The following is a 25,804-nucleotide window of genomic DNA, read 5'->3' as shown; positions in this document are numbered from 1 at the left end:
CTGGAGCAGGGAAACGAATTTGTATCAAAACTGCGCAATATGCGCAGCTGTCTCACCCCTGACGTAGCTAGATCTGCGAGCATGACCTCTGCCCAGAAGGGCACCCTTGCCAAAAATAAAGTTCCACACACAAGAAAGGAGCTGATAATGCAGCCTAGAATCACAATGCAAGTGGCAATCAAGGACGTTTAGGACATCTGCTGAAAGCGGTCATCAAATATCCACAGCAATGCTAGGCCTGTGTAATTAGCTATCGTGCGATCAAGTGCTCAAAGTGCTGTTACGGGTTTGCCAGGCCATTAAGCATCGATAAAAGCAACGAAATGGACACAAAAATCCCCTGCCACTAGTCTTCTCATCTGGTGTAAGCTTTTTTACTTTCTTTCACACGTGCCACTTTTGTGCACAAAAAATGACATTAAGTGCTTGTGGCCTTAAGAGACCGAATGACATTATTGGGGCGGGCCGTGCTGCATGCGAAAACACGAAGGCATTAAAGGTGTTAGGCATGATGGTCATAACGACCAACAAGAAGAAGGCACTCATATTTTAGAAGTTTTTCACACGGAGGAAAATGCCTTAGGGTGATTAAAAATGCTTTTTGTAGGAAAAAAAAGAAAGCCTCACGAAATATTCAGAACGGCGAGTAATGTGACGTTCTGCCTTTCGCCACTGATCTCGTGAACTTGTTCTTCTTCTTAACGTTGCTGCCTTCAGAACTTCGCATTAGCCGGCAACCCAAAAAAGAAACAAGAAAGAAAGAAAACAGCCCCGTGTAGCCAGTTGCTGGCAACGGGAAGGGAACTGCATCAAGACGGACACCTCATTGCTTGTCCAATGCGCCCTTCCCGCTGCTTTTTCTGGCGTCTGCGACATTTCTGTCTGGGCAGAACACCGTACTCAGAGTGCTCGGACGCCCGAGATGAAATGTAGGTCGCCTATAAGAGGGCACCAAAAATCAGCTAGCTTCGAAGTTCGGCGGATCGGCTACGCTCCCGCATCAACACTCTGGTGCCGAGAGTTCCGTTGGTTTCATTTGGTGCCCATCACATTCGAGATTATGTAGATTTAAGGCAATCGTAAAGGCGAATGAGTTGTGCGAGACTGCTTCTTAAGTTAAAAATGGCATTATAGCGAAAGGCATTAGATTTTTGCATGTAGCAGCAAATTAATGGCATTCAAACTTAAGGCCTTAAGCGCGTAAGGCCTTAAGCACTTAAAGTAATTTTCCGAGTACGTGTGGCATGGATTCCTTTCCTAGCTGTGATGAGGTACGAGGAATGTCAGTGAGGCAGAACTACCCAAAGTATTAGTGTGTTCGTGTGTCTCCGTGAGCCCCTGTTCCGTTTTACTCCTTGTTGGATGCCCTTGGTAGCTTATTATGCTCTTAGCACGTGGACCTGCTCTGGGCATGTCTCCTCTCACTTTGCCCTATAAATAGGATTGGCAGAGGCGTTTTTGCAGCATTCTTGATTTGTTCCCTCAATCTGTTCTGAAAATATCGAGTTTGTGATCTGTTTCCACCATGTACACACACGTTGCGGCTGTGAGGCGAATACTCTTGGCGTTTGAGACCCCTGAATGCCTCAATCTTAACCTTTCTCTGCACTCTTTCCATAACAACGAAGCATTTCTGACCCTTTCAAAACCGGCTTAGACGTGGCACCGTTGCCTCCTCCTTGCCAGCTCAATGACACTTCACTGCCCCCTCTGCTTCCCTGAGCGGCCCCTAGTGTTACACTAGGGCCGCCCTTTTGGTGCCTGCCGGTGTCGCTCACCGGTAGAACATGAGCTTGCGCAGCATGACCACCAGCCAGTCCTGCAGGGCTGGGGAGGCCCTGATCAGAGGGCTGGTGGCCCTGAGAAGCTGCACCGTGCTGTGGCAGGGCAGGTGGGGCAGGTACTCGAGCAGCTTCTGGATGCGCGTCTGGCACTGCACCAGCAGCTGCGGGCAGCTCACAATCATGTCCCCCAGGAGCTCTGGAAAAGAACAGCGCGGGGCAGAGAACAAGTCCCTGGTCTCCATTGGGAACTCCCCTTGGTGCTTTTCCACAGCGTCGAGGGTGGGACGACAACCCAAGCTGTTGGCAATGCCTGGTGCCAGTTTCCCAGTGAAATTGCCCACTGCGTACCCTGGAACTGATCGGGTAAAGTTTGGCGAAATGTAGCACTAGAGGCTCTGTGAAGTTAACGGTGGAGTTTTCTTCTGTTCTTTTCAAGAAGCCACAAAGATAAAATACAACTTTGTCTAATTTCACAGAACAAGTCTTTGGTATACTCATTCAGGTACACTCGAGCCACAACATGTTGTTTTAATCAAAAACACTCGAGAAACATTAAGAAGTTTCCGAATTTCCAGCTGCAGTGTTGCAATACGGGCAGGAGTGGTGCCGCATGGGCCGGCACTGAAAACATGGATGTCAGCGTGTGGCCTGCACATTAGCATTCAAATGATGCGATCAAAGAGAGCAAGAGGCACAACTACAATCACCCTCTGTTTTCATTGTTATATCTTCAATATTCTTTTAGGATCCCAATAAAAGTGGTATCGTTGTTATCAAGACAAAGCAGCCTTTTTAATGAACTAAGCCTGTATGTTGTCTTCACCCTTTAACTGCTGTGGCTAGTGGTTCCCCTCATGCACGTCAAATGAAACACCCCGAGAAATGCGTCGTTTACAAAAAAATTTGCTGTAATTGACAGAGCAGTTTCGTAAAAGAATTAGTTCACACTGACCTCGGATAAAATGTCAGTCCATAGCAGATGGATAGCAGAGTGGTAGCAATTGATTCATTGATTGCAGGGTTTAACACACCGATGCAACGCAGGCGATGAGGTGCGCCGCGGTGGATGGCTCCGGATTAATTTAGAACACCTGAGGGGATCTTTAATGTGAGCCAAAATCTCGTACACACGGGCATTTTTGCTTTTCGCCTCCATCAGAAAAGCGGCCGCCGCGGCCAGGAATCGAACCTGCGACCTCGTGCTCAGCAGCACAACGCCTTAGCCACTGAGCCACAGCGGCAAGAAGAGTGGTAGCAATGCAGTCGCCAAACCGTAGCAACGGCCAGGCCACTTTTCACAAACCTTCCTCCTCTCAGGACAGACCGATTGGTTTTATCCGAGCTGTGAACACGGCATCCGCTCACCGCCCTACGGACCTTCCTCGAGACAACAGGCATTCACCAATTCCTTTAACCTAACCTCCCTGCCCCTTTGGAGCTGCTATTATTTCATTACTTTCCAAGCCCCCATAACCTGCCCCTAGACACTAAAAAGTGTAATACAACACATAATGTGACGCTCAAACAAACGTGTGCCACCTTTCCAATCAAAGAATTACAACTGCAACATGTATTGAAGGCAGGCCAGTCGATACATAATTCGGCGTCCTGACAGAGTGCGCAAACATAGGACCACAGAACTAAAGGTACACAGACGCAGAGCTTTCCGGGAAGCTAGAAAGTGACCTGTTTCAAAAGAGTGCTACCAGAAGTATTTTTCCTGGTTGCTTTCATCACACTGTATCTCTGTCAAGATTTTTGCAGTCTGTAGTCACCCGTTTCCATTCTTTCCTATGTATTGCTGTTAAGCGATGTTAATTACTCAGTCGTTATTCAGCAGTGCATCTGTGTGCCCTGATTTCTGTTGTCCTGTGCTTTTGCGCTGTTTCACAACTCAGGACAAGGAACCATGAGATCCGCCAGAAAGAAAGTCGCATTTAATTCTTGGCCCCCCAAGTTTCATTGTACCCGTTCCCCAAGCCTCGTGCCACATGCATCGTAGCGCTGTTTATCCCACCAAGCACGCCCATACTACAAATTTCCAGCATTCACTCTTTGTCCGCCCAGCACAGGACTGGAACGATTTTCCTGCAAGGCACTGCCATTATCCACAAAAGCAGTCATTTGAGGTCTGCGACAGAAGAATTGCGTCCTGATACGTAACCTTGACTGTTCACACTTTTACCCTGTATGTCGACTACCATTTTGTCTGCCCACCCCTCAGATGAGGCCCACGAAGGGCTCCTTGAGTTATCAATAAATAAGTATTGGCTTTGCCATTAAAGTACTCTTGAATTGTTTATAATCAAGGTTGCTCTACATGTACTCTAGTTTCAGAACTTTCCATAGGTCCCGTGTATCAAAAACCAGTCTGCAGTTGGCGCCCCTGAGCTGGCGGCAGACAGGGACAAGCATGGGGAAAGTTTCAGGCTAAACCGCCATCTGTCGACAGGAAGTCGAAGTAGTCTCGCAGCTGCTGCCATGAGCCATAAAGAAGATAACCGCGGAAACAGGAGTAAACATTACCTAATTTAATGTTTCCTCATTTTGAAAGCACGCTCTATTTACTCATGAAGCTGCGTTATGAAGTAAACGTGTGCCACACAAACACACTTGCTCCTTGGCTTCAAGAAAGCACGGGAGCTCAGACCATCTGAATTCTGAAGCGGAGCTTCACGACTGGTGCATCCTTAAGAGCTCTGGTTTACAGTAACCTCGAAGAAACCCCCTCAGCAGCACAAGGGGGCTACCAACCGTAGTAGTGCTCTGAGGGTGCGGACGGCCGGGAGAGGAAGCGGTCAACCACCAGGTTGATGATGCTGCCGCAGGTGTCCTTGTTGGCCCGGAAGGTCTCCAGGATGATGGCCTGTCCCAGCCGGCAGCAGTCGTGGGCCGTGCTGTGGCCCGTCCTTCCCAGGCGGGGGTTGAACACCTCCATGAGCAGAAAGCCCAGCTCCACTAGCCGCTCGGACGACTCCTCCCAGCCACACTTGCTGCGATGATTAGGGAAGGGGAGGGGAGGGGGTGGGACCCGTGGTCAAAGCGGGGGACATGGACACAAACGGAGGGGAGGAAGCACGGACAGCCTCAGAGAAAGGCCATGGAGAGACATGACACAAGTTCGGTGCATTCAAGAGGTGGCTTTGTCCCAATAACAGTGATACCAATTTTATCGTCAGCGCTACACACGTAAAGAATTTACCACAGAAAACAGATGAAGCGGTGGTGACTCTCCACTTACTTCCTAGCAAGTTCTCTACAAAAAAAGCTTTTGTGCAATTGGTGGCCTAAGCCATCGCCAAAAAGCATGAGTGGGCGATTGTAGTCGTGCCTCTAGTTCCGTTTGATGGTATCATCATCATCAGCCTGTCTATGCCCCCTGCAGGGCAAAGGCCTCTCCCATAGATTCCCGGTCCTGTGCTAACTGCGACCAATGTATCCCCGCAAACTTCTTGATCTCATCTGCCCCCTGCCATGCTTGCCTTCTCTAGGGATCCACTCTGTTGCCCTTAATAGCCAAGGGTCATCTTGCCGTCACTTTACATTTCTTCTTCTTAATTTCTACTATGTTCTTGACATGCGTTTGCTCCCTCACCCACTCCGCTCTCTTCTTGTCCCTTAATGTTACACCTATCATCTTCCGTTCTATTGCTCGCTGAGTCGTCCTCAATTTAAGTTGAGCCCTTTTAGTGAGCCTCCGCCTTTCCTCCCCATAGGTGAGTACCGGTAAGATGCAGCTGTCATACAATTTCTTCTTCAATGACAATGGTAGGCTGCCATTCACCATCTCAGAATGCCTGCCGAATGCACTCCACCCCATTCTTATCCTTCTATTATCTCTGCCTCATGGTTGGGATCCGGGGTCACTACTTGGCCTAAGTAGATATATTCGCTTAATCACTTCCACTGCCTCCACAACTATCTCAAACCACTGTGCTCTTCCAAGGCTATTGAGCACTACTAATGCTTGATTGTATCACTTGAAAGTGATGTAAGTAATGATTGTAAGTAATGCTTGGTTGTATCCCTTGAAGGCTAACGTGCAGTCCACACACTGATAACCATGTTTTCCAGTGTCGGCCCATATCACATCTTTCCCTCCCATATTACCTCACTCTAGTGGGAAATCTCGGTCTTGCATTTTTTTTATTAGAAGAGTACCATATTTACTCGCGTAATGAACCCACTTTTTTTTTTTTTTCAGAAAATTCGGCATGACTTTAGGGGGAGGATTGTATTGTATGAAATTTGAAATTTCATACGATAAATATGCTACTGGAAGCGCTGCCAAAACCTTACTTTTCAGTAAGAACACGTGGGTAGATAGATAACCACATTTCTTCTTTATTCGCAGCATGATAGTGGCCCCCCCTACTTACCATCGGCGCTGTCCTCCTCACTGAAGTCACCTGTGGCTTCACATTCCTCGTCAGCCAACAGTGCAACGCCCTCGAAAATTTTTTCCCCACACTGGGAAGCTTCCCTTCTTTGGCCCCACAGAACGCACAGCGATCCCTGTTCACTGCCCAACCCTCTCGTTTTCACCCGTAGCGTACACGCACTGGGTCAACGCTAAGTGCCGTCCAGCCACGCAGTCTACATACACCTCAACGCATGCTCCACCACCATCAGCTTTAAAACCGGCTGTGTATCTAACGCCTACCGTACGGCGTGCACCAGGAGCACAAAAAAAGATCGGAACACAGCTGAACAAAACCACTGAGCATAATCGCGAAGTCGCGGAACAGCACAGAGCAGGGAAGGAGTGCGGGGTACGTTTGGTGCTTTGTTTGCACGCCACAGCACCATTATGGCGCCGTATGCAAGAAGATTCTTTTTAAACGCGGAGCGTTTCTTAGTCGCACGATGTCCCTCGACCGTCGGCGGCGGCGTCCACACGCTCACTGCGCATGCGCGTCGCGGCGAGGCGCAGGTGCGCGTCTCTCCCCCGTACCCTCCTCGCTCTCAACAACAGGTGCAGCGTTGTTGTCCGCCCGCACCCCTCCCCCTACACTATATTAAAAAAAAATAATAGTTATCGGGGCCTGGTTTCGATCCCACGACCCTGTGGGCAGAACACGAGGTACATGGTGCTCTTCCCACTGCGCCACAAAAGCGACACAGAATCGAAGGCTACGAACGCGCCTTATATCCTTGACTCATTCAAACTACGTCAAGAAGCTGCTGATACACGGCAGCAGTTGCATCGATCTCGTCTTCACCAGTTGCTGCAACGCACGACCACTGCTTAAAGACCCCTTAACAGTACACTTTAGCGACCACAAAGCCGTCGTTCTCAGCGTCCAATACAACGACAACAGCAACAAATAAATAAATAACGACTTACAACAATCTACTCCTTGCCTTCACTTCTTGCGTCACAAAAAAAAAGAAAAATTGGGCCCATCTCTCCACGAGGGGGGACTCGAGTCGCAAAATCACGAAAGTAATAATTAATATATGAAAGAAATAATAATAATTAATAGTAATAAGCAATAATAGTTAACACATTCACCACCACCCCACCACCACCACCCCACCACCATTCCCCAAACACTAACGTTAACGCAATACACCCACCCCCTAGCGACGCATTTACTCGAGTCCCCCCTCGTGGGGAGATGGGCCCAATTTTTTTTGTTCAGCAGGTGGTGCTCCACAAGTGCGCCATTTTTAAGTTGCGAGCCACAGCACTCGCTCTCGGGGCTCCGACTGCTGTTGAGACTTTTCTTCGTTAGAATGCTTAATTTTTTAGCGTTTCTGCCCGTACTGTGCTGTGATATCAAGTTACTGCAATCGTCGACGGCATCAGCAACCGTGACGAGGTAAAAACATATTGAAGAGTACCTTTCCTATTCTATTCTCGCTGCATTTTGTATGCAAGCTAACACAAAAGTGAATTCTCAAGAACAAAAGTGGGGGGGTGGGTTCATTACGAGAGTAAGTACAGTATTTCGTGGCTGGAACGGGGCTGATTGAGCTACTAAAGGCCAGTTCTCCCAGACTAAATAAAGCTGTATCTTGCCCTCACGGCCCCTTTAAAGAAAGAGAACGCACTGACACGCAGAAGTGTTGCCCAACTGGGCGAACCTACCTGTGCCGAATCATGTCCACAACGAGCAGCTTGACATCCTTGGGTGTGGGGATCATCTCCCGAATCCACATGTGCTCCCTGTGCTTGGCTTGGCTCCGTACGCCGAACGTGGCCGCAGCCTTGAGCACGTCGAGCACCTGGCGACCCAAGAGGGCACCCCTTGTGGCAGCCACCGGGGAAGCCAGTGGCTGGCCGGCTTACCTGCTCGGTGAAGGGCCTGGTCTTGGCCAGGGCCAACGCCAGGGTGAGCGCAAACGGGCTGAACACCACGTCCACACTCGTCTGCCTCGCCTGTTTGGCAAGAGGGGCAAACGGACGAGAGATGCAGGATGCCGATGTAGTGCAAATTCCCGACTCCTAATCACCATCCCCATCAGCAGCTGCCCCACGCCCCATAGAGTTTCATACTAACATATACTAGAAAGAAATATGTCGCTGCAGTCGCGGGCCGCCGTGGGCGGCGCCATTGCCGTAGCGACGTTCCTCGACTACCGTACTTGGCTTAGCTAGCCATATGGCTTCTTTTTTGTCTCGAAGCCAAAATCAACAAAAAAGGGTAACATTCTTTTCTTGTTCATCGTGCATGAAGCTTCTACCTAATCACTGACAAATTAATCTTTCTGGAGGTTCAATTCTACAATAACAAAGCAAATTTGATGAACCTTCTACCCTAATATTGTTGATTTTAGCAGCCAGAGCCAACTTTTCAGCCTGTTCATAAGCCATGTCAAGGACAAGTGGAATGTGCCTGCCTGGTACATGACGGAACACTCGCCAAAGCGCAGCTCCCGTAGACAGTGGCGCCAGATTTCCCTCTAGTGATATTAGTATGAAACTCTATGCCATGCCCATCTCCAGCAGACTTCCTGCCGCTCCCATCTTCCCACCCCAATCCCATCCGTGCCTCCAGATCCATTTTCTCGGCTCATCCCATTCCATACTAATAAATGCTAGAGGGAAATCTCTCGCTGCAATTGGGTGCCGTCGTGGCTGCCTCCATAGCGCAGCAACATTCCTCAACCACTTGGCTTGCCGCCTGGCTTCAGTGAGCGCTTGAAGCCAAGCACAACAGGTGGTAGCATTTTTTTTCACGTTCTTCTCGCATGAAGCATCCAAATAATTCCTGAGAAACAAATCTCTTGGAGCTCCATTTTTCTAATAGGCAAACAACTCATTAGAATAAGCGAACAAGTAAACACTAGCGCCACATTTCCCTTTACTGTATTTCAGTAAGAAACTCGATGTCTAATTTCTTCAACCATGTTCTCTGCTTACAGCAGAGGCTCTGTTGGGTGATCTCACTTGGATGATCCCCCTATGGCCGCCGTGTTGCATGTCAAGCCCAACTGCTTTGAAATAACCCTAGTGGGACGTCAGTGGAAAGCGGCACGGTGAAGTTGAAGCCCCGGCCACTGTGCATCCAAGAACTACTTGGGACGACAATTAATTCGGTCACGAGGCAATAAAGAGCCTTTTTTTTTTTTTTTTTTCCGAGGAGAAAATTGTTCTCCTAGTTTCCTTAAAAGCAAAGATACTCTTAGCACGCAGATGAAAAAAAATGGATGCCATGCCAGCCTGCGAAAGTGGACGTCCGGTGAGGCTGTTGTAAACCACTACTACAGTTGCTGATGGGGGAGGGTATGAAATGCTTCTCGTCATCTCGGCAGGCTTGTCACTTGCGCTTGGCTTCTCTGGTGGCAAATTCTGGGTCCTGCCTAGCGCGACGCATGCTTTCGCCCTCGAATGACATCAACCCCATTTTCGAGAGCAGCTGCAAACCAGGGGTGGTTCCCATTGTTCCCATGAGCCTTATCGTCCATCATACGGTTTGAATGCTTGTTTTGTGGTTTTTTTTTTTTTTAACGGAATACTAAGCAATATGCTGTACACCTGATTAGCCTGCCGCAAGCGCTTGGCGTCTTGAGCGACAACTGCGTGGTCGTCCCCAAGTTTTCTGTTTACGACACGAAATTTTCCGACCACCGAGAGGCTAACAGCGTCGCTGCAAAATAAAGCTGGTATTGCCGGTAATTACAGATCAACAGACATTTTGACCAACCAAGATTTCCATCCCACGGCCATGCCTTGTCTCTCTCCACTGCGGCTTCTGTTTCATAGCATGCAGTTCCGTCAAAATGCAAGAATGGTGATGTCCATCACAAGAGGCACCCCCGAAGAGCTTTCCCCCAGAAAACTACCAGCTTTGTGCTCGAGGCTTGAGCAGATATTTTATGCGGTGTTGTGAATTGACGACAACCAGGCTGAACGGGCTAGGAAGGATCTCACTGGCAGAGAGTCAACAATCCCGTTTCGTGCCTGCAATCATACGACGGGAACATCCACCTTGAGCATCTTGATGAAGACACGGGTGACGCCAAAGTTGAGACGCGAGGCAAAGACGACGTGCAGGACGGCCGTCGCTTCCGTCTGCTCGAAACGCTCCCTCAGCCGCTGGGCCTCTGCCCTGCAATGAATAAGGCAGCGATTGGGCGGCTACCAGCTGCCTCGATTACCAACCACCACGTGCATGCAAAAAATCTGGCCACGCATCTGCTTGCTTCACTCCAAATGCCATTCAAAGCTTGCTATGTATAACTCTTCTTCTGCTCTGGACTCTCTCCTCCTCTGTCACTCCTCTCGGGATGAATGGAATGGGAGTTTGTTCAATGCAACTCAATGGTTTCACACTGCTAGTGTACCCTCTGCTGAAACAGCACACATCTTCTTCTTCACCCTTCATTCCATGTTCTGGCTGGAATGGAACGAGCAGCTGTTCTCTTTTGTGATAGCTTTCATCTCGCACATGCTAGAACCTTATACCTAATGCATTTTCATTTTTTTACTTCCTATTGTAAAAATCAACCAAATGAGTGTTCCTAACTGAACGAACGTGGGGACTACTGGTTAAGCACTTCCACTTTGCTTCAAACGTGCGGGACATTTTCTTTGCGCTAAATAATGGAGACCTGTATGAGCAACGACAGCAGCTTCAGAAATTTCAAACGGTTCTCCCTATATATACTTTTCGTTTCAGAATTCCTTCAACTTTTGGCCAACTGAATCCAGGGATAGACAAAAAGACAAAATTTTTTGTGTTTGAGTAGCTCAGGATCGTATTAAAAAAAAAAAAAAATAGCCCCCTACCCTGAGCCCCTGATCTGCGCTTCTTGGTCGTAGAAGAACTTCATGACTGCTTCCAGCAGGGTATCCGTGCACCCCTGAAAAGAGGGGAGAAGGCAAATAGAAGCCGCGTCCAACCAGAGTGTCTAGCAAATCATTATTTTAAGATTCCCTGACTTTTCCGGGTTTTCCCTGACAATTTCAAGTGAAATTCCCTGACTGCTGCATAGGTGGCAATGCATGCAAGACCATTAGTGCAGAACACAAAACATTGTTTTATATAGAGCGCAAACATAAATTATTCACCACAGATTGTAGTTGCTGACTAGAGTATTATTGCACCAAGTCTATACAAACACAAATCGGCTTCTACTGTTTGTGTCAGCCATTGCACAAAAGTTCTTGAAGCACTTGTCACTTCTTAAGAGCGTCTATTTTTTCTTGCAGGAGACTAGCTACTGTCAGCGATTCACTAAGCAGCGTTCGCTTCTTTTCTTCCAGTTCTTTGACAAGAGCAGCCATTCTTTTCTTGTCCTTCTGAACACCTGACTCCACCCGTCTTTCTGCCTTCTTTTTCTGCAATTCCTCTCTGAAGACGCTGTAGGAATTGCGAACCATCTGCACCATCTTGTCAGTAATTACAACTTTGTCCACACCCCCTGCTGCCAACACAGCATCATGCACCAGTCGTTGTGCTATCAGTGAATCTTCTTTCAAGTTTTCGACGAGGCATTCTTTGTTGACTGAGAAGCCTCTTTCTACGGCAGCATTGCCGTGAGACAAGCAGAGGATGATCTTGATAAAAGAGAGCAGTTCTTTGTGATCATGAGAGCAGAGATCTAGCCACAGAACGTCCAGCCTCTGCTTTTTCCTGTCAAAATTGTTCAATTTTTCTTGGGTGAGGCTCAATGAACAGATCTGTATGTAAGAACGATGGGCCTGCTCCGCTTGCAGACCAGTCAGCCACTGGTGCTCTGAAAACACTTCAAGTGCGAGGGTCAATCGTTTTGGGTCAGCCTCCGGAGACAACGCGAATGTCGGGTCCAAACAGCTGGCACCCCCAGTTAGCTTATATTTCAACGGTGACCTCTCCACCACCTTTCAACAGCACACTTTAACGAAGGAAACACAGTCTTTCTTGAATTGGTGCAAGGTAAGCTGTGGCATTTTGGGCACCTTGCGGAGCTCATTCTTCGCAGCGAACCCAATGTCAAAAGCGGGTGCAGGTATACAGTTCTCGAGTTCTTCTGGGTCAACCTTGAGCAACTTGGCGCGAGTGTCTGCAGCCTCCAGGATTTCCTTCTTGACAATCCTTGCAAGCAGCGACCGCAGGATATTGTGCAGTGCAATTGGAAGAAAGGGCACCATCGGCTTGTCACTCTGAAATTCTGCCAAAAATGGCTCCAGTTCCTCACAAATCGACAGCATAAAGGCTAGTTTTGCTGGCAACAGCTGATCACCAACTGCATCGTAGCTGGAGCACGTTGGCTGCTTCTTTGCCTTCGCAGAGCCCTCTACAAACTTCACCAAGTTTGGAAGAACTCCTAATGCCCTGGTGATCACCTTCCCATTTTCGAGCCACCTGACAGCACAGAACGTGAGAGGAAACAGTGCACTCCCTGTAAAGGTGACATAGCCAGCACGACGGGCAGGCACACATTTGAACAGGTTGTAGCTGCTACGAAGAAAGGCGATCACATCCCAGCCGGTTGCAGCATGACCTGCCTTGTATGCTCCATTTATTACGTGCAGCCCACAAATTCCAATATCTAGGATATTGTGACTCTCATCCGACTCCTTGAGTTCCTCCTTCAGTGACCTCAGGAACTTTATGTTCACATTCGGCCCATCCATTGAAACTTGCAGTATCTTGGCATGCTTGAGCTCTTCTGTGGCTTTCCTGAATGCAGATGCCAGGTCTTCCGCACACGTGTGGCCCAAGAAGCATGAAGTTAGGTACTGCGTTTTCACAGTGCCATCAGTAGTGTCATCCCAATATCGGACGAGCACATCCATCTGTTGCTTCTGTGTCCCTTTGTTTAGTGACTCGTCAAACGAAACAACTAAGAACGGCACACCGGCAAGGCTTGATAGCAGCTTCTTACGAAAGTAAGGCGCAATACCATGGCAAATCGTATACCCTACCTAGTCCTTCCCTAGGTGAAGTTTTTCAGCGACTTCACATCCCGGAAACATAAGAGGGAAGAGCGAGGCCGACGCCGCTGTTGACCGAAAAGATCCGTGAGCTGCTACCGCGTTTAAAGGAGTCCTGACACCAAATTTTGATACCTAAAAAATTATATAATTGGCTTCAGTAGTTTGTACAGATGCCTCACAGAAATTTTTGCAGCGATCCGAGGCCGGAATCACATCTAAAATCGATTTTGATTGTCCAGGCCGCGAGCTTCCACAAATCGGCAGCACTAGCGCAATCGCTTTCGGCGTGACGAAACATTGGCCTGCGTGTCTGGCCGGTTCAGGGTGACGTCATATAGTCATTTTGAGAACCGGAAACGATATCCTGCGCTGCTGTTGTCGGTGGTATTCGTTTGGGCAGAAGACGTGGGCGTAGCTGTGTGAGCAATGCTTGTAAACGTTGCGTGTTCAACGTCTTTGCTCTTCAGTTCATTGCCGGCGCATGGTGTTCGCGGTATGCGAAGTACTGCTCGTGGAAGCCTGTCCGAGCAAATCGACGACGACGCCAAGATGCATTATTTTCCACGCGACGACATGCAGCGCTAAACGGGGACTGAGATCGTGCGCGCCGGCGGCCGCAAGAACTGTCACCCAAGCCAACGGGCTCGGGGTTGCACGGGTCACCTTGGGTGTTGGGAACTTAGTATCGTAGCGACTATTTGATCGCTGGTATCTGTACAACTGCGAATGACCATCCCTTACACAACTTTTCACCACACTATCACCCCCTTTTTCGCATATGAAGCTTTATTTTGGCAATAATTTCCGTTTCAGCGATCGGTGACCAAGACATCTGCCGTTGCCTGTTTTGATTCTACCGAGCAGGTGGCGCCATCTTTCGGCCGCTCGCCGCACCATGGTGCCGGCAGTGCTGGGTTGGAGCGCCGAACCTCCGCTGCCGGTCAGCGTAGGCTTACCACCGCGGCAAATATTTGAACGCCACTTTTAAATTCAGCGCTGATAACAACTCCTAGCACAATTTTCAGCACACTAACATCTACTTTCTCGCATGTGGAGCTTCTTTTTCGTGATCAGATTGATTAGAAGAGTGGCGACAAGCTGTTGCTATCACGGTCTGCGCCGGTTCGAGCCGCAGTGATATTAAAAAACGGACAAAGGCGAAGACATCGCCGGCCTAATCGCCTGGCCAAATAAAGTTGTTCTGTCTGTCGGGTGGCAGTGACTCATCCGAGTCTGACGATTCAGACGACATGTCGACTGCGCGGGCGAGTCGCGGACCATGTGCAATCGTAGCAGACGATGCAGCGAACGCATGGAGGAAAGAAAAACGTCCCTGACGTCACGGGTGAGACCGTGACGTAAGGCTGGCCCGCTTGCAGGCTGGCCTTCGAACGGCCATTTTCCCGCGTGGCGACCAAATTTGAAATTGGTTGCAATAAACGTGCTATAACTAATTCTGTGTTGGTGGCTGACGGCTTTCGGTTCGGTTTTCGTAATCACTGGGCCAATAAGTATTCTTTACAGCATAAAAATTGAAAGCGAGAAATTTCGTGTCACAGGGGTGAGACAGGCCAAACAGATTTGTGAGCAGTTTTTGGAGCAGCAAAATTTCGATTTTGGAGCAGAAGAATCTTGATTTGGAGCAGTTAGGGACATTTATTACATCGTCTTGTGAGCTTAAAAAATCATTATTTCAGCAATTTGCAGGGTCAAGTGCACATTTCAATCAGTTTTGAATACACAGAACACTCAAACAGCCTTACCTGAAAGAGTTTATAAGAGTATCAGAAAGTACTAACTGCACTACCTTTTTCCTAACTGGTGATATTGTGCTGCGCCTGCACGCAACACTGACAAAACTGCCGTTCACATTAGAGAGTTTTAGCGGTCCGTCTGTTCTGTTGGTTACTTTGTTACCGGGTTGACCGGACCGGTATGCGCCTGCGCGCGCGGAAGGGCGAGGAGGCACGGACAAGGCGAAGGCAGGTCCGCGGAACTAATCCCCCTACGGCTGCGAATGCCCAAGTGCCCAGATGAGTCCCGGTGAGCACGGTAACTACGTACACGACGGAACAGACGGACTGCTAAAACTCTTATCAAATTTAAGGGCTCCGCAATTGTGGCGTTTTTTTGCTGTTTTAATGCTAAAGTTATTATTTTTGTAATCCCAGGCTGCGTTGTACAAACGACTGTAGTCACGGCAACAGTTGAACAGCTTCGAGCTAACGGTCGCATAGCCAAACCAGCCTACCCGTTTCAGTCTCCGGGGCACAGGTTAACCCTATGGTCATTTGAGTAGCGTTATTGTTTAGCCACCTAGATTTTGGCATAAAATTTTACTTTGTATACATAAAGTGTTATAGTCGCGTGCTATGGCAACCGTGTAGTCCTGCAGCTATTGGGCGCTGCCTGAACAGGTCGCAGCGCCGCAGCAAAGCCCGCAACTTTCGTGTCGACCGTTCCATCCCCGAGGCTCGCAATCGCGCTTCGAAGCAAAGCAACACCTCAGCATTTTACAACAGCACAACCAGCAAAAAAAATTCACTTCACGAACCCGATTATAGACGCGCGCACCGCGTTTCGCACTCAAGGACAAACCACGCCGAAGTCGTAGGCCCCACATTTCAATGAACTTTTTTTCGAGCCGCCTAACTTCCCGTAATCTGGCACCAACCTCAAACCACATCCCCGCATTAACGTCACTGTTCAGAGCCACAACAGATAGAATGAATAGACTGGAACCCAGCTGATAGCGTAAAATAAACCAGGGAAAATATCGGCGATACGCACTGAGCGCGTTGGTAGCAGCCAGATCAGGCGGTGGCCATGTTTGTTGCCACAGCGATGCCTAATCGAGAAGGCCGTTTCAGCGAACCCGGACGGAAAGCGAATCGAGTTTTAGAAGCTATCACTTGCTTCGTTTCAGTCTTTCTATTTGTGCCATTTCTTTGTTTGCGATTGACCGACGATAAAAGCGGTGACCGGGATGCGGGAGGCTTTCGTCCCCGCCGAAACTGACATGAGCATCAAAATCCGTGCCGTTGAGGCTCTTCTGGAGCAGTTTGGCGCAATTTTCGCCATTTTCGTGCTTTTGGAGCAGCTTGGCGCAGGAAAATAGAATTGTATCAGAAAGGCGCAATATGCGCAGCTGTCTCACCCCTGGTGTCAGTACCCCTGGGAACAGGTGGGAGTAAGGGTTAATGGAGAATACCTCAGTAACCTCAGATTTGCTGATGACATTGCCTTGCTAAGTAACTCGGGGGACGAATTGCAAAGCATGCGTTCCGCACTGGGCGAACAGAGTAGAACCGTGTGCCTGAAAATTAATATGCAGAAAACTAAAGTAATGATCAATAACCTCGGGACAGCACAGCAGTTTGATATAGGTGGCGAGGCAGTGGAAGTGGTAAGCGAATATATCTACTTAGGCCAAGTTGTGACCCCAGATCCCAACCATGAGGCAGAGATAATTAGAAGGATCAGAATGGGGTGGGGTGCATATGGCAGACATTCTCAGATAATGAATAGCAGCCTACCATTGTCGCTGAAGAAGAAAGTGTATGACAGCTGCATCTTACCGGTACTCACCTACGGGGCAGAAACTTGGAGGCTCACTAAGAGGGTTCAACTTAAATTGAGAACGACTCAGCGGGCAATGGAGCGGAAAATGATAGGTGTAACATTAAGGGACAAGAAGAGAGCGGAGTGGGTCAGAGAGCAAACTGGTGTTAAAGACATATTAGTAGAAATTAAGAAGAAGAAATGGACGTGGGCAGGGCATGTAATGCGAAGGCAAGATAACCGCTGGTCATTAAGGGTAACAGAGTGGATCCCTAGAGAAGGCAAGCGTTGCAGGGCGCGGCAGAAAGTTAGATGGGCAGATGAGATCAAGAAGTTTGCGGGGATAAATTGGTCACAGTTGGCACAGGACCGAGGTAATTGGAGAATAATGGAAGAGGCCTTTGCCCTGCAGTGGGCGTAGATAGGCTGGTGATGATGATGATGATGATGACCCCTTTAAGCACCAGATTATCTCGGCCTTCGTCACAGCGCTCTTCAGAAGAAAGCCGCTCATCGATATCTTCGCACTTGTGGTGGTTGCGGGCTGCTCGGGCGCACCTGTTTGGTCTTTGCTACATTGGGCCAAAGCGTTCGTCGCTGGCGTAAAAAACGACGGCATGCCAGCTTGCGAAGCGCTCGACCGACACTTGAAAGCAGCAATATGCTTCTTCCTGGACGCGTGACTCGAAACTGCAGTGCTTCCCATGTTGCTTAAAGAAAACGTTTTGCAGCACAGTGTGCACTGCGCACTGTGAGGATCATTCTGCACGGGCTTAATCCAACTTGCATATTCCGAAATGTTCGGGTTCGTCCAGTCCGAATTAAAGGAGCACTTTCTCGCCGCCGACATTGTCAGTGAGAATTCTGACTTCACTTCTGAAAAAATGATGAAAACACAATGCCGCCGGAAGGTTCCATCGTTCAAAACATGGCGGAAATGGTTCAAAACAACAAAAGTGTATGCCCAGCACGCACTGCTCAAGGTTGCCAGGCCGCGGGGAAAAGAGGCCAAACTTGTCAACCCTGGCGCTACTGCCCCACTGGCTTGGATTGGATCTGTCCCCGTTGGCTGTTTGCGCCGATTCGGGTGAGCAGAGTCAAGTCGCGGGTCATTTTCCCTGACTGGGTCGCTTTTTGGCAATATTCCCTGACAATTCCCTGATTTTTCCCGGCGTGTATTATTTCCCTGATAATTCCCGGTTTTCCCGGTTGCTAGACACCCTGCCAACGCCAAGCCAGAGCCGGATCGGCAGAGACCGCACCTGGTTGTGGAGTAGCAGGAGCTGGTAGATGAGGGGAGGGACTTCTGCCAGCTCCAGGTTCGGAAGAAGTCGGATCATCTTTGGCACGGCCAGCTGGACTTCCGACGCGTCCAGGGGAATCTCCCTGGATGTCAGAGGGGGAAAGAGCAAACAATCGCTGCTCACGGGACTGACAACCATTGTTGGATGCTTGAGCCACAGCAGTTTGTCACGATCTGCTCTGTACGTAGGGACAACGGTGTGCAACCTTTGTACAATGCTACCTGAAGCTGCCCGTAACTAGAAAACACTTTAGCCGGCTTTTCTTTCTACTTTCAAAAGGGTCGCTTCTCAAAAGAGTGCGGTAAGCCTGTGTCGAGAGGCATAAAGTGACGTTGCCCCACAGCTGGAAAATGCACGTGCTGAAAAACTCTGTATTTCCAGAACAGACTGAGACGGCCAATTAAGAATGCTATACAGTTAAACCTCGATGTAACGAAGTCGGTAAAATTCGTAATTTATTTCGTTACATTGAAATTTCGCTACATTGAAATTCGCGGTTTTAATGAAGTGTTCATCCCGTGAAGCATTTCCTGCAAAAGAAAACGTAGCGCGCATACACGGCTGGCGCACTCTTTCTGTTTCTATCGAAGCTTAATTGTCTATGCGGGCATCAGAGTGAACTGCATGGAGCGTTTTCTCCCCGCAAAAGCACGCCCCGCAAGCCACAGGCGCGCTGACGCAGCCGCGGAGACAACCCGCGCGATATGAGTAGCTCCAGCAACCGCTTCCGCTCGCCGAAACGCAACCCGAGTGGCAAACGAGAGGGGCATGCAAGAATAAAAGCGGATAACGTGGGCGAAATTTTCACTTTGTAAAGCGTCATACGCGCAGCTTACGAAAGCGCCCATCAAATATCTTCGGCATGCCCGAGCACTTCGAAGCTCCCGCCATAGGGTGCGCGCCTCCCCATTGGCGAAATTGGTCAGGCTCCTCCCACTGCCGCGTGCAGCGCGAGTCACTTCCTGGCGCAGAAGCCGCCGCCGGCGCAAAATCGCGGACGCGGTCCGAAAAAAACGTGCGCACAAATGCTTGCTGCAGCGATGAAACCCATCAAGCATGAGCGAACGAAGGGCAAAACGGCGGCATGCGGCGGCGGCGGCCCCGCAAGAGGCGATTAGGCTTACCACCGCGGAGGATGTTTGATGGGCGCTTTCGTAAGCGGCGCGCATGACGTTTTACCAGTTTTACTGTGAAAATTTCGCCAACGTTATCCGCTTTTTTTTTTCTCTCGCGTGCCCCTCTCATTTGCCCCTCGAGTTGCGTTTCAGCGAGCGGTTGGAAGCGGTCGCTGTAGCTACTCGCATCGCGCGGGTTGTCTCCGCGGCTGCGTCAGCGCGCCTGTGGCTTGCGGGACGCGTTTTGAGTTTTTGCGGGGAGAAAACGCTTCGTGCGGTTCACGCTGATGTCCGCGTAGGCCCGCGTAGACGATTAAGCTCCGACAGAAAGAGAAACAGTGCGCCAGGCGTGTATGCACGCCACGCAGTTTGTAGGCAAGGGGCTCGCTGCATCCGCGGCATTGGCCGGCCCGTGTTGCCGTTCGCGTTTTATTGAGACCCATTTCGGCGCTTGCGTCTCCCAAAATATACCTCTACAACGTAAATTTCGTGCCTAGTTCTCCATGAAACTTCGTTACATTGTAATTCCCGCAAACGGGACTTCGTTACACAGAGGGTGAAAATACATGGTGTGCATACACTTGAAGTTACGAAAAATTCCGTGGTTCGTTACATCGAGGTTTTCGTTACATTGAAGTTCGTTACATCGAGGTTTAACTGTACGTTTCCACCAATCCTGTTTCAAGAGGCAACGTGAGAGGAAGCCCACCAAGAGCACAGTGTAGCCACCGGGTGTGCTAAATAAGGAATAAAATGAAACTGGGGGGCTAACACACAGACGCACAAACACACCAGTGCTGCCTTAAAGGGGTCCTGAATACCTTCCGCCGATGCATGGATGTACATGTAACCAAATAAGACAATGTATTAGCAATCTCCTCCCGCAAGAATTTTGTTAAAGCGATGAGTATTAGCTGAGAAATCGTAAATCAAAAACCGCGCGTTATCGTCCGACGCGTTTCCTCCTCTTTTCAACTGTTGACGGCGCGCGAGCACTCCCTCCCATGATGCTGCGCTAGTCAGCGGTGACGTACTTCTGCATTACGCTCCTCCGACTGCCGTCTGCTACGGGCAAGTTTTGTTGACACCATGAATTCCGCACTCCGCTCAAGGATGGATAAGCGAACGAAAAATCTGGCCGCATGTGTGTGGTGGCCTGGCCTTGCCCTTTCGCGGTGTGTGTTCCTGCAGTGCAGCACGTGACTTTTAATCGGCGGCGAACTCGCAGCCGCTGGGGAGGATCTTGCGCTCGGTCCCTTTCATGCACCGCGCACTGTTTATCCAAAAAGCGCCGTATCAGATGTGGCCCCGCTGGTGCCAGGTCTTATTTGGGGTGGTAATAATTCCTGCCGGCGCCATGCGAAAAAGACATTTTAAACCGATACAGAACCCGTGCACAAAACGCTTCAATCATGTGACCAGTTCAGCTTGGGGTGACGCGTGGTGGAGAGCGGCAACGTTGGCAAAACATGCTCCGGCGCGGCTCTGAGCTTTCTAGCGCTGGAGCGAGCGCCTTTCTTTGACGATCTCAAACATCGGTTGCCTTGGCAACAAGGCACAAACCGCCCCAGAAGTCAGTTACGGTTGCGTGATCCCGGTTCAGCTCGGGGCCCCACCTCGCGACATGTGGGCACTGCAGGCGTACCACTCACTCTCATTAGGAAGTGTGAGATGCGTTTGGCATTACAGGAGGCGATGGTGTGTGTGTGTTGTGGACGCCTTTGTTTCGCGATGAAATGCGACGTTGTGCTTCTGCGGGTGGATAGTGCTTCCCATGGTCTGGATTATCTTTCTCGAGCGACGTACGACTCAACCTCGCATGGGGTATGTGCAGTGTGCGTGGCTAAAAGCCATCTCGGCTTGCGCGCCAGAGTTACGTGACTTGCTGTTCGTCCCCGCAAACCGCGCGCGAGGTGAGTGCCGAATTTACGACGGGCAGGAGGAGGCAACTCATCGTCTGTCAATCGCGGTTCAGACTTGCAACGCATGTTATGACGTTGTGTTCGTTCGAAACGCATCTCTGGATTGTTTTGAAGTGGAAAAAAATGTATCCGTCAAACCCAGGCATTCGGCTCAGGGCGTTCTCTGCGATTGCACGAAAGAAGTGCCACGGGGCTTCAACGCTTTCTTTATGGAACGTACTCCGGTAAGAGAATATCCATGTCGTGTTATGGCCGTGTTGCATTCAATACGAACGGTTAAGCGTTTGTTTACACTTGTTTCGTTTGTCGTAAAATGTTCAAGCACTCCGACACTACCCTGGCAGATCAGCCGGCGAGTCGACGCTGAGCAGATGACTCATCTCTTTGCCGGAAGTGCGTGAAAAAGCCGCCCAATAGCAGGATGTCTAGCTCATGACGAACATCTGGGAATCGATGATGTAGACATGTGAAGATGGCGGCGTCCAAAAACACGAAGGAAAGGGTGAGAAAAAAGCGACAAACTTTGCAACAAAAGTGTGAGCTTTCCGCTGCGCGTAAAAGAGTAATACTTGGCCCAGATGACCTTGACGACCCAATGTAACGATTGCGCTACTTTATTTAGTGTGCTCAAAATACCTTTCAGGGCCCCTTTAAGTTCTGCCTCACAGACACCCCTTGCACCACATCCCAGCCATGGGAGGGGCTAACCAGATGGAAGAGAGCCAGATAATGAACAGAGGAAGGGGCAGGGGGGGGGGATTAAATGAGATACACACACACAAACACCACACAACCGCACATATGGGACATTGGCTCATGTTGAGGTGCAGCCGACGAAAGTTTACAGGGCAGCCTGAGTCGAGGCGTAGCCTGCAGTGAGCAGTGTGAACTGTACAAGTGCTACAGCCCGCAGTCGGTGCGAAACACCCGCACAAGAGACCAAATTATTTTGCCAAAATTTCCTCAGCTTGAGGCACTTTCCACACACTCAACCAGTGTCAGAGACCATCGGGAAGCATGGAGTGCAGAGGACTGACGGGCTGCCGAAAGACAACCAACAAAGTACACTCGAGAATAGAAGTCTTCAAATAAATAAACTGTTTCCCAGTGTCATCACAGGTGGCACTAATGCCCATTTCCTTCCAATAACAAATATAATCCCCCACCCCCCCTACTGATCCAAACAAGAACTGAGTGCGAGATGCCAGTCTCTTTGCAGTTGAAAGATGACCGGGCGACCCTATTGGACTCACCGGAGGATCCGTGCCAGAGGCATGGCCCACTTGGGTTCCCATGGACAGGAGCAGAGGTTGTTCACAATGAGCGTCTTGAACTGCGCCCCAGACAGCTTGTCCCCCCGGGCGACCACAGTGTCGCCCTGGCCGATGCTCATCAGCAGGTCGGGCAGCACGTCTAGCCACCTGGGGCGGGGACGAGAACAAGATTCCAGTGCAGTCCTGTTCACGTCTAGAAGGCAACGCAAGTGTACACAGCAGCTGCGGAACTCCCCATCCGTTATCAAAAACCAGTCCTTGGTTGGCCCCCCCTGCACTAGGGGCAAGTTGACTAACCTGCCATCCGAGGACAGCAAGTTGAAATGGAACTCAAGCGCTCGCGGCTGCTGCCAGAAGCAATAAATGAAAGACGATAGAAGTAGGCGTAAACGTCACGTGATTTAGTGTTGCCTCATTGGGAAAGCAAGCTTTAGCTCATTAAGCTGTGCTATTAGGCAAATGTTTAGCAAAGCACCCCAGGTGTAACGCCAACACACGTTCTCCTCAGCTTCAAAGAAAGCACGAGTGATAGCGCCGGCCGGATTCTAAAACAGATATCCACAAATGGTGCACGTTGAAGAACTCTGGCGGCGAGAATGCGGGCTTCTCCTATCGATCTCGGCGCATCGCTCTACAGGTAGAGACAAAGGCCGTGGAACAAAAAGCAGATGCTTGCCTCCTCTCCAAAGGGTCCGCCCCGTCCTTGAGGGAGTCAAGAAGGTCGTAGATGATGTCAGCACGGGTGTTCACAGCCAGCTTTATCATCTGAGAAAAAAAAGGTTAGACAGACATTTAATCACCCTTACAGAGGGCCTGTGGCACATCTAATTAACAGAGCACATGGCCCACCTCCGAAGTGAGGATGCTGAGGAGCGAAGAGCTGATCTCGGGTGACAGGTCAAACTTTTTCAGTATCGCCAGGATGGTGGTGAACATCTCCCTGTGGCTCTCTCGGCCGAAATCATTGTCGGGGAGCTCTGAAATGGGACAAGTGGGGGAGTCACGCATCATTTCTGCCGGTGTTGTCGCGTTCACAAAAGCTTTGCGGCTCACCTCCGATGACTTTTTTCGCTACGGCGGACACTTCGGAGCCACCCCTGGCAGCATTACTCAGCAGGAAGTTATACACCTGCAAGGAGTGAGCGAGAGTGACGAGTTCCACCGGTCAACGGCGGCAGCCAAGCCATCGGAAAACTGCCGAAATCTATCCAACTTCATCAACGAATTCCAGTTTCATTCCCTTCTTTCCATCAGTGGAAAGTGAAGTAAGAGCCAAAGGCTACGGTCTGACAGAGGCTCTTGATCCACAGGGCATTCCAGGCAGTACAGTGCGATGAGCAGTGAACACAATAACACTCCATTGCGGCACAATGCGTACATTCCACACAAACGAAATGCACCCGAAGCGTGAAGGCCGGGGGATGAATATCTCTATTCACAGGCTCTCCCATACAGCTGTAGAATACTTAAATACTATAAAAATATAGTTTGTGGCTTACAAACGAACAACCAGTTGTTTAAAGTGACACCTTGTAAAAATGTAACTATCAGTAGATACATATAGCCTAACACAGACAGAATACAGCAGTAACAGGCAATTGGAAACACCCAGCTCTGCACCCGGTAGCTGAAACACGTTACGCGATAAAATAACACTGCATTCCAACAGCAGTGTTACAACTTCATCTTTTTTTCACCTTCTTTCGACGGCTTTGTTTATGTCAAAAACTTCTCTGGGGAAACTCAATGTCAAGGTGAATGAAGCAGCTTCCCGGGGGCCATTTTGATGTTTAAATGAGCACATCACTCTGTACTTCACTTGGCAATCTCATTCTACCAGCCGTTCCGGTGCGCTCGTCTGCTGGTGGACTTGCCTTCGCATTTTCGACTGATTGAGGGGTTAAACGCGCCGAAGCTACATCTGACCGCGGCGACGAAAATTGGTCGAGACCAAACGACAAAAGCGGTCGCCGGGCGACTAAGCGACAAAAATTGCGTCACTTCTATAGCTCCAGTCGCAAGGGTGAACGGGGCTCCAGCACTGCGCCGCCGCGGCGGGTTACCTTTGCCTCCTCGGATCCAGTTAATACTTGTTTCCGTCACAGCGAGTTGATCTAAGACGACAACAGTGGCGCACAGAATTCGTCCGAAAGTGAGTGAAATCGATGATAGGAGTCTTTTATATCCGTGTTGAAAATCCCCACGGGAAGCAAACCGACTCACGGGCTTCAGGTTCTCGCTGGCCACGTACTTGTCCACTTTCGCAACAATATCTTCGTCCGTGAGACGCTTTGTCGATTCGCGCTTGGCCATGCCGAAAACGATCGGCTTTTTTTCTACGTTCACAGAAACTATTTTTCTCAACAGGTGAAAACAAACGCCACTGCACGACGGAACGGCAGACGACAGTTGGACAAGACTAGACGTTAAAAAGCGCGCCAAGGCTAAAACAACGCAAGAAAAACAAATATTTTTTGATGATGATAGTACTGTTCAAGAACAAAGTAAACAATTAAAGTATCACTAAATCACAACCATAATGTTAAAAAAATTAAGTTTATTTGTTAAAACATAAAATAATAGAATACAAACTCTATTTTAGAAGATTTTACATCTTATTGGGCCGGAAGGCATGGCATCCTGATTGGTCAATTTAAACTAAGCTGATTGGTCGGATTACAAACGAATGGCGTTGTTTTTGTTGTTGTTGTTCACTGTCATTTTTTAATAAATGGCGCGGATGTTGAATGCAACTGCTTCCAATGATGAAAATAGTCTTTGCTGCTCTCTATGCGTGTCCTCGCGTAGAATAAAACATATTCAACACGGGGGGAATGTACGCCGCGCAACTTGGACGTCGAGGTTGTAGTGCTGCAGTTTTTCGGCAGCGCTGGAGGTAAGAAAACGTACAAGTTCGCACTAGCGGGCACGCTAACCGTAGCATAACGAGGCGCTATCCGTTCGCGATTGCGGCTCGCAAAACGTTAACGCTACAGCTAAAACGCTATACTAAAACTCTCCTTAGCATAGCGGCTCCCGTACGCTACGCAAAGGTTAGCGGGTAGCGGGAGCGGACTGCGCATGCGCGCGCGGGGAGTGCGAGGAGGTTGCCCCTCAGCGGAGGGAAAGAGCGGGCATGGCGAAGGCAGGCCGCGCGGAACTTTTTATCACAATAAAAATAAAATCGCGTACACTAACTCTGGGCTTGATTTAAAGTATAGTTTTTGATATCGCCCCGGAATAAACATTGCCGGCGTCGGCCCATTCCTTTCAAAGCCGGTCCTGTGCGGAGCGCGAAGAGTTGGAGCTGTGCGTCAGCTTCTGATGTAGCAATCTTTCGAACACAGTGAACAGCCAGCTGCTAATAACCGACAACAGCGAAAATGCAAGACCAAAGCAAATTCCAGGCCTTCGGGGCTCTCGGCTTTGGCAAAAGGCATTACGATTTTCGGTAATCGTATGTAAGGTAAAAC

The 25,804-nt window shown here is 49.5% G+C and overlaps 1 protein-coding gene and 1 pseudogene across 2 annotated transcripts in view; both read right to left on the bottom strand.

Annotated features, from left to right (window-relative positions):
* Positions 1 to 24,774, bottom strand: part of Fanci (Fanconi anemia complementation group I) — a 94,686-nt gene extending 69,912 nt beyond the window's left edge. For both annotated transcript variants that reach the window (XM_077707713.1, XM_077707714.1), the window contains exons 1-12: positions 24,555 to 24,774; positions 23,385 to 23,460; positions 23,181 to 23,308; positions 23,008 to 23,096; positions 22,311 to 22,478; positions 17,979 to 18,102; positions 11,023 to 11,096; positions 10,222 to 10,342; positions 8,080 to 8,169; positions 7,879 to 8,015; positions 4,539 to 4,777; positions 1,779 to 1,980 (exon numbers count right to left, since the gene is read on the bottom strand). In XM_077707713.1, coding sequence (XP_077563839.1) covers positions 1,779 to 1,980; positions 4,539 to 4,777; positions 7,879 to 8,015; positions 8,080 to 8,169; positions 10,222 to 10,342; positions 11,023 to 11,096; positions 17,979 to 18,102; positions 22,311 to 22,478; positions 23,008 to 23,096; positions 23,181 to 23,308; positions 23,385 to 23,460; positions 24,555 to 24,644 — 1,538 coding nt within the window. In that variant the 5' untranslated portion in view covers positions 24,645 to 24,774. The remainder of the gene's footprint in view (positions 1 to 1,778; positions 1,981 to 4,538; positions 4,778 to 7,878; positions 8,016 to 8,079; positions 8,170 to 10,221; positions 10,343 to 11,022; positions 11,097 to 17,978; positions 18,103 to 22,310; positions 22,479 to 23,007; positions 23,097 to 23,180; positions 23,309 to 23,384; positions 23,461 to 24,554) is intronic.
* Positions 11,413 to 17,566, bottom strand: LOC144178850 (uncharacterized; annotated as a pseudogene).
* Positions 24,775 to 25,804: the final 1,030 nt, after the last annotated feature.

This window comes from Haemaphysalis longicornis, unplaced genomic scaffold (genome assembly GCF_048455015.1).
Source record: "Haemaphysalis longicornis isolate Haplotype H1 unplaced genomic scaffold, Haemaphysalis longicornis Haplotype H1 scaffold_4, whole genome shotgun sequence".
Lineage (NCBI taxonomy): Eukaryota > Metazoa > Arthropoda > Arachnida > Ixodida > Ixodidae > Haemaphysalis > Haemaphysalis longicornis.
The sequence above is the reverse complement of the archived record's forward strand: the minus strand, read 5'-3'. Positions and strand labels throughout refer to the sequence as shown.